This window comes from Lutra lutra, chromosome 3 (assembly GCF_902655055.1).
Source record: "Lutra lutra chromosome 3, mLutLut1.2, whole genome shotgun sequence".
NCBI classification, from domain to species: Eukaryota; Metazoa; Chordata; class Mammalia; order Carnivora; family Mustelidae; genus Lutra; species Lutra lutra.
The window spans coordinates 91,356,510-91,370,656 of NC_062280.1; the positions used below are offsets into that span (position 1 = coordinate 91,356,510).

The window sequence follows — 14,147 nt, forward strand, 5'->3', positions numbered from 1 at the left end:
GTTTCCTTTCAGTGAAATGAGACCAATAATAGTTCTACTGGTTGGAATTCTTGCAAGAATTAAATGAGTTAATATATTAAGTGCCTAGCATATATTAAGCAATAAAAACACTATTATTATTATTATTATCCTTATGGGTTCAGTCTTTTAGAAATTTTATCATAGTTTATTCACAATTCTATGGCATTTGTATGCCTTGCTACATTTTGTAGGGAGAAAAGATCTTTATTATTTTCTGCAATGTAGCCTTAAGAATAAAATACTTGCACTTAGGAAGGCATGATTTCTGAGAGGAACTGTGTAAACATCTATAGGAGAAGGATACTATGTGATGATTTCAAATAGCAACAGTCTCTTCCTTGTCAGCAACATTCTTCTGTTTACTTTCTTTCTAAGGTAAATAGAAATGTTAGATCTTTCCCAGAAGACATGCAATGATCTTAATGGCATTCTCTCGTTGGCTTTCAGGTGCTACCACTTGCGCAGTCGACATGTTCAGCTGCCAGGGATCCCATGCCTGTGTGCCGCGACACTGGCTTTGTGATGGTGAAAGGGACTGTCCAAATGGAAGTGATGAGCTCTCCACAGCTGGCTGCGGTAGGACACTGTAGGGCTCTGTATGAAGGAAAGCTGACACAGTTTCCTCAGACTCTTCCTTTCACAGTACTTACGATATCACATTTTCTCTCACTTTCTCAATCCCTGGACTCGTAAAATAGTACCCAGACTTAAATCACATGGGATGTTGTCATCTTGGTAGTTCAGTGATCCCTCTAACCAACTGCTGTTCAGTTTCTCAAACATGCAGAGTGAGACCACCCATTTTAAAACCCTTCTGATGAACACAGATTCATCATTTCACTTCTGAGATTATGTAGCTGCCTGATGTATGTGTGTGACTGTGGTAGATTTGTTATTTTCTTTTTAGACCCCCACCGCCACCCCCACAAAGGCTTTTAGATTGCCTATTACAGATACTCTATAAATGGCTGATGTGATCGCAAATAACCACCGATCAGAAGGTCAGTAAACACCTACTAGTCCTATGGAGAGGGTATTAACCCTTAGGTCAGGTAAAAATAGTATGGATATAGCTGAATGAAGCTAGGATATCCGGTGGACACCTTTGGAGGTCAGACGATTTATTAAGTTTCTGACTCTTGGTCACCTCAGGAAGTTTTCACCGAATTGCTCAATAGTAAAAATTTAGATAAATTTCCTTTGCATGATCAAGAAAATGAAGGAGCTGAATATTTGAATGCAGGTCCCAAGGTCACTTAGGGTATCTATTGAGGGGAGCAATTTATCAGAAACAGTGCCATGAATTCTTCTCATTAAAGTGAATTCTGCCAGTCATATCTCCAATGACCTGTCTTCAGGTCTTTAAAACTGTATTTGAAGCCATAATGGAGGTGTATGTGTATGTGGGTATGTATATGGGAGTTGGAGCATAGTTAACATGGAGGAGAAAAAAGAAAACTTTGAGGCAGGCCTATGTGCACAGAACTTATGCTAGAGTAGAATAATTCACTTTGATCTTGAGACTGATATATATGTCTGTAAAGGTCAATGGGGCTACTGAGGGCTACATAATAAAGGATTATGCATCAATTCAGGGATCCAGATGGTCCCAGTATACTGTTGCTATTGTAGCAAGTTAACACTCTGGGAGGCATTTTAGCACTATTGGACCGCATGGGTGCTATTAAGTAAATTATGCTAAAATACAACAAATTGTACTCAAGTGACCTGAAAGCGTTAATGCCAAATAAGCCTCTGTTGCTTATGTTTTAAAAAATAATTCATCTGTTAGAACTGGCATAATTCACTTTGAGTTATGTAAGCTGTCATACAGTTCAAAGTTAGAGGAATTAGTAGTAACTGCATTTTACTTTGATAATACTGGGCAGTTTTTAAAGCTCTTCCTACATGGCTTCCACATCATTTTTGAAAATAATTTTGTTGAAAATAAATTATACTTGATTAAATCCAAAGAATCATTTCTGTTTTGCTTACTCATGTCTCCATTCTTGTCATTGCTGACTTTAAAGCAGAGATTTCCTTTTTGGAATATGGGGAAGTCTGGGGCTAGGGAGATGATAGACTTGTTTTTTTTTTTTTTTTTAATTTCTTTTTTAAATTTCTTTTCAGTGTTCCAGAATCATTGCTTATGCACCACAACCAGTGCTCCATGCAATACATGCCCTCCACAATACCCAACACCAGGCTCACCCAATCTCTCACCCCTCTCCCCTCCAAAATCCTCAGATTGCTTCTCCGAGTCCACAGTTTCTCATGGTTCATCTCCCCCTCCAATTTCCCCCAACTCCCTTTTCTCCATCTCCCCATGTCCTCCATGTTATTCCTTATGCTCCACAAATAGGTGAAACCATATAATAATTGACTGTCTCTGCTTGATTTATTTCACTCAGCATAATCTCCTCCAGTCCCATCCATGTTGATACAAAAGTTGGGTATTCATCCTTTCTGATGGAGGCATAATACTCCACAGTATATATGGACCATATCTTCCTTAGCTGAGAGACTTGTAAAAAAAAATCATTATCCTCTAAGTGTCAGAACAAAGTATAGAAAAGATACTGGGTCATCACAAAGAAATAATATATAAAAAAGAGTAGAAGTGTCATGGAAGGATTTCAAGAAACTATAGTAACATCTGAGTCATATTGAACAAAGAGAAGAAAGAAAAAGGTGTTCTAGGTAAAGGGAAGTCCATAGTAAGACATGGAAGGAGGAGGTTGAATTTTTTCAAGTAAAATTTTTTAAGTGTTCATTATATGCCAATTATTTTGGTAGGTGCTTTTATTTACATTATTGAATTCCTCCAGTATCTCGGTGAAATGTTTTTAGGATCTGCCAAAAATAATTGTTACATAGATAGAAATTTAAACAACACCTAGGAATTTTTTGAGTACCTGAAATGAGCTGATCTGCTTCAAATATCTTATCCCGTTCTTCCAAGAAATTTCTCTGATAGATTTTATTATCCCATTAAATGGATAAAGAAACATGCAACAAGAAGGTAAATACCTTCCTCAGGATACAAATCATAAATAGCAAAGTGACTTTTGCAAAATCTTCCTCTTTCTGGTGTACTATAATGGCATATATCAGATTATTTTTTATTTTACTTAAAAATGAGATGTAATAGATGTATAACATTGTATTAGTTTTAGGTGTACAACATAATGATGTTATATGTAATATTATGCAGTGATTACCACAGTAAGTTTAGTTACCATCTATTATATAGCAGATTATTTTTACATTCGAAATATCCCAAATCTTGAGTCCTAACAGAGCATTTATCCTTTAAATATATGACAAGGTAATTGAAAATATTTAAAAATGATCTCTTCAAACCATTAATGATTCTATGCATATTAAATTTTATTCACTCTGCATAAGTTACTAGCTTCTGAACTTTCGCTGAAAGCAATTGTATTTTTTGGTCAAACACTTTCCAACTTGCTTAGGATCCTCGCTACAGCACTACTGTCATGGATCAGGATTCCAAAAGAATGGATATTCCATTTTGTGCATAGGTATTTCGAATTTTATGTGATACTTAATGCTTGGGCTTATCACATCATAGATCTTAATTTAACCCAAAAGCTTTATTTTCATTTTAGAGGTAATAACTTTCTTAGCTTTTTTGATGTTTTCTTTTCACTTCCATCATGACCATTATTAGCACTTGGTAGTCTTTTCAGTTTCAGTTTTCACAAAGAAGCAAGGTGGTTTTTGTTTGTTTATTTGTTTGTTTGTTTGTTTGTTTTTTTTAATCACTTTACTAGTATTACTACAGACATGAAGAGAGGAAAAAACCCAGCCACATTATTACAGTTGAGTGATTTTTTTTTTTTTTAATTCATCCTTCAGCAAACTGACAAATTGCTAAGTGGCTTGAAATTTCAGGGTCACTGTGGAATTGTTGACTGTATTACTACTGAAACTTTGAATTACATTCATATATTTCATATATAAATATATGTATGTTAACATATATTATGAATTTATATATATGGTCATATGTATTATGAATGGAATATTGGGTAAACTTTTCTTTCTCTAAATAACTATGAGTTATTGAGAATAACAGCATACATCCCCTAAACTCTTCAGGTGGGAGAAGATAAAATAGGTACTCATCTAACTTTATTCTTTGTGATATCTTTCTTAGCCCCCAATAATACATGTGATGAAAATGCTTTCATGTGTCATAATAAAGTGTGCATCCCCAAGCAATTTGTCTGTGACCATGATGATGACTGTGGAGATGGCTCTGATGAGTCACTGCAGTGTGGTAAGTATATACAGACTTTTCATGGAAGAGATTCTCAGGCTGAGTAGTGGTCTTTTTTAATTTTTTTTTTAAAGATTTTATTTATTTATTTATTTGACAGAGAGAGATCACAAGTAGACGGAGAGGCAGGCAGAGAGAGAGAGAGAGGGAAGCAGGCTTCTTGCTGAGCAGAGAGCCCGACGTGGGACTCGATCCCAGGACCCTGAGATCATGACCTGAGCCGAAGGCAGCGGCTTAACCCACTGAGCCACCCAGGCGCCCCAGAGTAGTGGTCTTTTAAGATAACTCAAGAAATATAGAAATAGGGACGCCTGGGTGGCTTAGCCAGTTAAGCATCAGGCTTTCTGCTCAGGGAGAGTCTGCTTCTCATTCTCACTCTCCCTCTGTTCTCTCTCTCACTCTCTCAAATAAATAAATAAATAAAATCTTTAAAGAAAAAGAAATATAGAAATAAATGATGAAGATAACTCATAATGTCATTAAGGGCATGTTAACGTAGTTATTCATAGAAGTATCACAATAACCTCTTTACATTCTAGCATAGTTACACATTGATTTGGAGAGCATGCCTACTTGTGGTGTGTTCTTATTAGAACCACATGGGAAAATGGTTAGAAAAATATCTTTGATTGAAACTACTTTAAACTTTAAAGACAATATATGGCTACCTAGTTCATTCTTTTAGCCAGATCAAATATTTGAGTGAGGAAAAAAGTTAAGAGAATTCACAATTATCAGAGAAACTGCATACTTAACATTTTTCTTTCACCTTAACGGTTTACATGTGCACTTATTTGTTAAAATTAAGTTTTATTATGATGAAATGTATCTTGTCATTGCATATATATTTATCTGACCATCACCTATGTAATGTATATGCAAATACATATGTAACTTTTCTAGTGAAAATCATTAAAAATTCCTAGTTGAAATTGAAGTCTTACATGAACCTAGCATTTTTTGTTAAAAAACCTCAAAATCCTTAAATGCATACATGAATAAATATAAAATGAAAAGCCATAAAATCCATATATAATCATAAAAGGCAGTAGATTTAGTGCCCTCTGTTGTCCTCACTGTGTTGTGTCTACAGCTTTGGTCTTTGATAGTAATCTCTTTGAAATCAGTGGATACCAGTTTTTATGCTCATCTCACCATAAAGTCATGGATTCAGTGTGATATTTTACAAAGTACATCATAACTCAAGATGTAAATCTGAAGTAGAGTTATGTCTGATTGAATATCTTCCCTCTGCTAGACACTTATTCAGTTGATATGGAGATGAATGAGATAGAGATCCCACTAGAAGAATTTGCAGACAAACAGGAAAATCAAATAGAATAATAGCACACATTGTCAGATGGGACTAAGAATCACAATAGATGGGATCATAGCTGAGAGAATAATTTTTGAAGCACTAAAGAACAGAGGTAGGGAATGTTAAAGAAAGTCATATTTAGATGGTAGATAAAATGACACAATGGTTAAAAGCACAGACCCTGGAGGCAGATGGCCTGGGTTTAGATCCTGGCTCTGCTGCTTACTATCTGTGTGACCTTTGAAGTTATTTCACTTTTCTGTCCCTAAATTCCTCATCTGTAAAAAAAATATATAGTAACATTTTAACTCTTAGAGCTGTTAAGAGAATTAAATGAATTAATATCTGTGAAGTGCTTAGAATAGTTCTGGACACATAGAAAGTTCTATGTATGTCTACAAATACCTACAAATTCACATCAGTGAAGAATAGCAATTTGTCTTTTGTGAGGTAAATTGAAATTAGAAAGTTGAAACTGGATTCTAAAAAGTCTGAAATACAGTGTAAAGGATTTGTAGTTAATTATTTTAGCTCTCAGTTGCCAACACACCTTTGAAACTGAGAATGCCACAGTCAAAATATGTTTCAGACCCATCTTTTTCAGCAGAGTGGATGAAATATTGCCCTGGAAGAGGGGAGCCATTAGGTGAAAATAAGCTAGATAAAAGATTATTGCAATAGTTATGATGATTAATGAGGTGATGGGAAGCCAGGGCAGAAATGTTGGAATGGAAAGAACAGAATGGGTCAGAATTCATTTACAGTCAGATGTGGAGGATAAAGGAAAATTTCCAGGTTGGATCACTTGGTGGATGGTGTTAACATCATTAATGAGATTTGGAACACGGGAGGTTAAGGGCCATGCTTTGCTGGTGTAAGAGAAGAGAAATTTTAAAAAGAATTAATTTTGGATGTTTTGAATATGAGTGTTAATCAGATAATCAACATGAAGCTATACAGTGAGTGTTTGAAAATTTAATTCTAGAGACCAGAAGTATGATCAGGACAAATAAGATTAATTTGGTGACCATAGGCATAAAGGTGATATTCAAAAATGACAAAAAAGGAGAACACCTAACACTGTAGAAAGGAAAAGAGGAGAACAATTGGCTGAAGATTGAAGTTGGGGCTTCACCCACAATATTTTAGGATGAAACAGGAGATGCCTTCTTCATACAGAAGGAAGGATACAAGGGAACAACAGAAACAAAATAAGACAGATGCCACGGGAGTGGGTTGTAAAAATTAAACCAGGCAGTTATTTACAAGCTAGTGGGCTCAACAACATCAAATGCTACAGGAAAGTGAAATAGGAGTCCGAGGCTCCTTTGAATTTGATGCTTGTCCCTTGGTATTTCTTAGCTCTGAGAGGAATTTCAGAAGGTAGAAGTTGTAGAAATGGATGTGAATGATTTGAGGATGAACTGGAGATAAATAAGGGAATGCTGGGTAGGGTTGTATGGAAGAAGAATCATGTGTAGTTAAGAGTTATGTGGATGGTTTTTTGTATTCTTTCTAAAGATATTTATTTATTTATTTATTTTTAAAGATTTTATTTATTTATTTGACAGACAGAGATCACAAGTAGGCAGAGAGGCAGGCAGAGAGAGAGGAGGAAGCAGACTCCCTGCTGAGCAGAGAGCCCGATGTGGGGCTCGATCCCAGGACCCTAGGATCACGACCCAAGCCAAAGGCAGAGGCTTTAACCCACTGAGCCACCCAGGCGCCCAAGATTTTTATTTATTAGAGAGAGAGTGAGCGAGAGACAGAGAGAGAGAGAGAGAGGAGGCACATGAGCAGAGGGAAGGGAGGAGTGAGAGAGAGAATCCTTAAGCAGACTCTCCCTGCTGAGCATGGAGCCCTATGCGGGTGGGCAAGGGGGGCCGAGAGGTGTTTGATACGGAATCCTGAGTTGATGAGTTGAGCCAAAATCAAGAATAGGCATCTTAACTGACTGAGCTACCCAGGCACCCCAGATGGATTTTTATTGTTACTGGGCTGGGAGAAACTTGAATGTAATGTACCTGTTGACTGAGAATGAACTAGTGAAGGGCAGAGAGGAAGACTGGCGAAACTGTAGGTACTTTAGAACTTTGTAGTTTTGCTATTCAGTATGATAAAAATCTCAATTATATAATCATTGTTGAATTATTTTTGATGGAATTTTATTTGTTAATTAACATGCAGATCTTATTCCCTCTCTTCAAAAGTAGAATATTTACCAGATTTACCCGAAAGTTTCTAATAGAAATGACAGTTTTATTGTTAACAAACTTAGCAAAAATTCAATCTAAAACTCATAATAGTCAAAATCAAATGAGTTTTACTTACAAACAGGCATAGATATGATCATTAAAAATTGACGAGTTGGTACTGTGATTTGAATAAAGCTTTTCATGCCTCTAAGTATCAATACATAGGATAATTATAATAGTTCTGTGCTTATTGCTTTATAAATTGGCTTTTTTTTTTTCATTTTAACAATGTCTTTACGCTTTCAATGCTGCTTCCAAACAGAAACATGGCATTACAGCTTCTGAGAATTATCATTATAACTTGGAATCACTTTATCCATATGTTCTGGTACTATACCTAACCAAGCTTAGTCTTGAAAAACATTAAGAGCTTTATTCTTGTTTTCTTTTTTTTTTTTTTAATTATTTATTTATTTATTTGACAGAGAGCTAGAGAGCACAAGTAGGCAGAGAGGCAAGCAGAGGGAGAGGGAGCCTGATGTGGGACTTGATCCCAGTACCCTGAGATCATGACCTGAGCCAAAGGCAGCTGCTTAAGTGACTGAGCCACCCAGGTGCCCTGCTTTATTCTTGTTTTCTATTCAAAGGGCATTCTTTAGGATATAGATAATAGGGGAACAGAGATAGTATCCTTGAGTATTGCATTTTGTTTCCTCTTCCAGAAGCAATAAGATTGCCTTGTTTTTTATTTTATTTCCTAGGCCTTAATCCTACTTCTCAACCACAAATATTTCTTGCAAGTATGACCACTGTCCCTAAAAGGAATAAGAAACATTTCCCGTAGGAGACATGGGTAACTCCCATTGTTAATTAGGTATAGTGAATGTTAGGGAATGCAGATTTAATATTTGTTATATGAATTAGAATGTTTATTTCTTTGTCTCTAGGATACCGACAGTGCAATGCAGAAGAATTTAGTTGTGCTGATGGACGATGTCTCTTAAATACTCAATGGCAGTGTGATGGAGACTTTGATTGCCCTGATCATTCTGATGAAGCACCTTTAAATCCAAAGTGCAAAAGTGCAGGTACAAAAAATATATAATATTATACTTATTCCCAAATTGGTTTTCAATGACCAAACTGTGACTCTGATTTTCACTTCAGTCTAGTATGATATTCAATGAAAAGAAATGCAAATAATTAAGCATGTGATGTTACAAGTGACACCATAAAAGATCCTAGTAATCAACTCTGTTTTGCAGCAAGTTTTAGAAATTTAAATCTGTGCTAAAATATGAAGATTTTGGGCAGTGAACCTAATGAATCCATCATCTTGACCCCTTCAAAAAAGTCATTTTTTTTCTCAATACTTAATTTTATGTGAAAATAATTTCTTTATATGGACCTATTTGAAAACTTAAACAAAATAAGTTGAGATTTACTGAGAGAAAGCCTGTATCAGTAATACTTGGGCAAAATGAAGTATATTGCATATCATTTGAACGGAAATATATACATACCTATACTTGGTCTATTTATCATTTCACTATTCTAGAGACTGAATACATAGTCATATATTTAAAATAAACCTAATTACCTTTCTCTCATGTACTTTACATGCTAATAGGCTTTCTTTTATCATGTATGATAATGAGTAATGTTCAAGTCATCAGGTTATGAGTAGCTGCAAAACCTAAACTCGTTTTCCATAGCTATATTTGGAACAACTATTATTCACCACAAATGTCCTTTTTATGCCCTGACTTAAAAATGTCAGTGTTATATTTCCAAGAAGAAAAAGAATTTAGGAATATCTACCTATTCTAGATTCTTAATTTTTAGTGACATATAATTTCTCAGAGACCTATGGCTTGAGGGAAATGTCAAACTATCATTATACTTTTGAATTAATTCTTCACAATATAGATGAAGACAGAAATACTTCATTAATTTTACTATAGGTGCTTATTTTGGTTGCTAATTTTAATGGCAAAAGAAGATTTTCAGTAAGTGTTGAACATGAAAGTACAGTTTGTCCTTGATTTTTTTTATATTTTATGTATAAAATACTATACTACAGAGGATTTTATATGTATATATATATTCACTATAATTTTTGACAGATAAGTTATCACATTTGTGAATGTTTTCAGCAATTGTAGTATAAAGCAATGGCATGCTCTTTATGTTCCATTTGTTTTTATTTTTTTTTCCAGAACAGTCATGCAACAGTTCATTTTTTATGTGCAAAAATGGCAGGTGCATTCCCAGTGGAGGTCTTTGTGACAATAAGGATGACTGTGGCGATGGCTCAGATGAGAGAAACTGCCATATAAATGAATGCTTGAGTAAGAAAGTCAGTGGATGTTCTCAAGATTGTCAGGACCTTCCAGTCAGTTACAAGGTAGGTACTCATCAAAAATAGTAAATCACATGATACATTGGATTTGTGATAATGAATACCATTCAATCAGATATGGCTATAATACTTAGAATGCATCATGATATCTTTAAGTAAAACTACTTAAATGAAAAGTATCTATACAAGCAATTCATAATAATAATGTGATATAAAAACTGTAAAAATGTACTCAGAAAGACAAAAATGTCAAAGTGTTTTTCAATATATGCTAAATATAAAAGAGAAAATAAAGCAAGGGAAAACCAGTGTTTAGGGAGATATTGCCATGTTAATAGCACACAAAACTCTTAAGTTCCCATTCCTTCCCTCATTCTTCCTCCCATCTTTGAAGTGAAATGGGCTAATTATTTACCACAACACTGGATAATATGATATTATTCATATAAACAGGAAGAAAAAATAGAATTCATCAATTATTAGGACTGAGTGCAGGTACACTAAAAATAAATCATGCCTAATATCCTAATTGCTTTTTGTTAGCACTATTTTCCTGAAGAGTGTGATTCACTGACAAAATTGATTGACAGGAATAGCTTTTGAAAGCATCCCTGTTTCATTCATGTTGGAATGGAGGATGCAAATGAGCATAATATTAAATGAAAGCTGTGCATTAGGTTAACACTGCTTATGTAAGTGTGGGAAAATCTCAGGAAGAGCAATTCATTTGAAAGTCAGTGTTTTTAACTGAGCAATAGCTCTGTGTGAATTAGCAATAGGATGTGCTCCTACAAAACCCAGAGGCAGTCTAATGCCAGTTAAGACCATTACCGAGATTAGATTTTATTCTACTGTGTTCTGCACTGGGCAGTTAACACCTGGAATACTATGTGCATTAATGGACATGGCATTTTAAGAGGAACCTTGACAAATTGTAGTGTATACAAATTTATGCATCCAGAAGCATGAGTCTGGAACACACGCCATTGGAAGAAGTTTTGCCTGGAACAAAGACAGCTTATTAACTGAATTCAAATATATGAAATACTGGATTAGGGAACAGACCTAGTCTGAGTTACTTCCAAGGTTGGAATTATGAGTTGGGAAGCGGATTCTGTTCAATATGAGGAAAAGTGTTCTAAAGTACTCTCTCTCTCTTTTTTTTTTTTTTTTTTTTTTTTTTTTTGTCAGGGAGAGAGAGAGGGAGAAAGCAAGCACAGGTAGACAGAGTGGTAGGCAGAGGCAGAGGGAGAAGCAGGCTTCCTGCCGAGCAAGGAGCCTGATGTGGGACTCGATCCCAGGATGCCGGGATCATGACCTGAGCCGAAGGCAGCCGTTTAACCAACTGAGCCACCCAGGCGTCCCGCTAAAGGACTCTCTTTGCATTGGAATGAGCTGCCTCATTTCTCATTACTAAAAAAAAAAAAAAAAAAAAAAAAAAAAAAAAAAAAAAAAAAAGAAAGGATGAATCCCCAAGTTTTGTAGCAACATGGACGGGACTGGAAGAGATTATGCTGAGTGAAATAAGTCAAGCAGAGAGAGTCAATTATCATATGGTTTCACTTATTTGTGGAGCATAACAAATAGCATGGAGGACAAGGGGAGATGGAGAGGAGAAGGGAGTTGAGGGAAATTGGAAGGGGAGGTGAACCATGAGAGACTATGGACTCTGAAAAACGATCTGAGAATTTTGAAGGGGTGGGGGGTGGGAGGTTGGGGGCACCAGGTGGTGGGTATTGTAGAGGGCACGGATTGCATGGAGCACTGGGTGTGGTGCAAAAATAATGAATACTGTTATGCTGAAAAAAAAAAAAAAAAATTAAAAAAAAAAAAAAAAAAAAAAAAATAAATAAAAGGGTTAAATTGTAGCTAAATGTCTTTTTTTTTTATGTTCAGTTAGCCAACATATAGTACACCACTAGTTTTTGATGTAGTGTTCAATTACTAAATGCCTTTCTTTAAAGCATGCTAGAGAAAATATTTCTGTGTTGCAGAGGTATTGTACCTTTTTCCCTGCCAACTTTGACATTCTATGGCAAGCCAGTCCTATTTAGTGGTAAATTTAGCCAAACAACCACTTTGCCATTTGGAATCTCTGAATTTCTGGTATTATGATTAACTTAACTACATTGATAGGATATTATTGTATATAAATTTAACCAGAGAACTACCATGATTATTTTTCCCTCTGCAAAAACAGAGATAAAAAGTGAAACGTTAAGAAAACTATATTTGTTCAAAAAAAAATTGTCCAAATACTGTATTAAGAAGATTTGGTTAAATTTACATACTTAAAACACACATGTACTCACAGGTGTTGTATTGTAGGTAAAAAGAAACAAGACAAATGAGCCAAAATAACTCTTAATGAGATGAATATGTATCAAGTAATTAATTTTGGCAGTAAATATTTTGAAACCCAATGAAGCAGAAAAAGTATTACCAGTGACTTAGGCACAATCAAAATAGATGTGTTTCCTGAAAATTAGGGAGTGTGTCATAGAATTATTAGAGATAATTAGTTTAATTACAGTTCCCAGTTTAGAAATAGTTCTTTAGACCTGTGCATATAATATGAAATAAAGAATGTATATATCATCGAATCTGTATCTGCCTATCTACCTAAAGACATTAATTTCAAAGTAGAGCTCTTTATGCTTATCCTGAATGTATTTAAATCTGTTGTAACAACATTGGTGAAATCTAAAAATTATAGAATATAAGGTGGTCACTTTTTGACGTAACATGCAGAATGAAGTGTAATACTTTTTAAATGGTTTCATGTGGGGTGCCTGGGTAGTTCAGTTGGTTATGCGTCCAACTCCTGATTTTAGCTCAGGTCATGATCTCAGGGTACTGGAATGGAGCACCACATCGGGCTCTGTGCTCAGCAAGGAGTCTGCTCAAGGATTCTCTCTCTCCCTCTCCCTTTGTTACTTCCCCCATTCTCTCTCTCTTTCTCTCTCTCTCTTTCTCTCTAAAATAAATAAATAAATCTTTAAAAATTAAAATGAAAAAATAAAATGCAATAGAATGCCTGCATATAAGAAGTACCTCATGCTAAGAAATGCCATGTTTAGAAAACGACTATGGTAGAAATAGGTATCATCCAGAATGCCATGTTAAATCTGTTTTAATTACTTTATAGGACATGTTACACAGAAATACTTATTTATTGATAATTTTTTTAAATCAGTGTTTTCACCTTAACTTCTCAGAAAGGAGTCATAGAATGAAGTGAGAATTCTAGTTAAAATAGACAACATATTTAATCATTCAGAAAGTCTATATGTATACCTGACAGAATTGATATGAATAGTGTTCTTGAATATGTACACATGTCAAAACTAATGAATAAAATAAAGCATCTATTGGGGAAACAAGAGCAATATAAAAATTCAAGTAGCTAAGACTAGAATCATAAGTGAGAGATTTAAATAAAATTTCAATCCAAATATTTTACATATTGTGCTGAGATTTTACACACACACACACACACACACACACACACACACACATCTATATTCATGATAATTTGTTGATAAGAAATTGAGTAAAAAGCCTTCTATACAACAAAAGGTATCTATATTTTTGGGGGGAGGATTCAGTTTGTGAGTTTTTCTCTCCATTGAATGGGGAAAACCATCCAATAACCTATTTCTTTTTTTTTTTTAATATTTTATTTATTTGAGAGAGAGGCAGTGACAGAGAGCATGAGCGAGGAGAAGGTCAGAGGGAGAAGCAGACTCCCCGCGGAGCTGGGAGCCCGATGCGGGACTCGATCCTGGCACTCCGGGATCATGACCTGAGCCGAAAGCAGTCGTCCAACCAACTGAGCCACTCAGGCGTCCCCAATAACCTATTTCTCATGATATCTGTAGAACATGACAAGAAATCCTCCTCCAAAATCTGCAATAAAATGAAAATTGCTTACAAAAGCAAGAT

General features: G+C 35.2%; 1 protein-coding gene across 1 annotated transcript in view; it reads left to right on the forward strand.

Moving 5' to 3' along the window:
• The window catches only part of LRP1B (LDL receptor related protein 1B), a 1,982,574-nt gene that overhangs the window by 1,706,109 nt on the left and 262,318 nt on the right, over positions 1-14,147 (forward strand). The window contains 4 exon segments of the mRNA XM_047722477.1: positions 469-597; positions 4,205-4,327; positions 8,788-8,928; positions 10,060-10,247. Coding sequence (XP_047578433.1) covers positions 469-597; positions 4,205-4,327; positions 8,788-8,928; positions 10,060-10,247 — 581 coding nt within the window.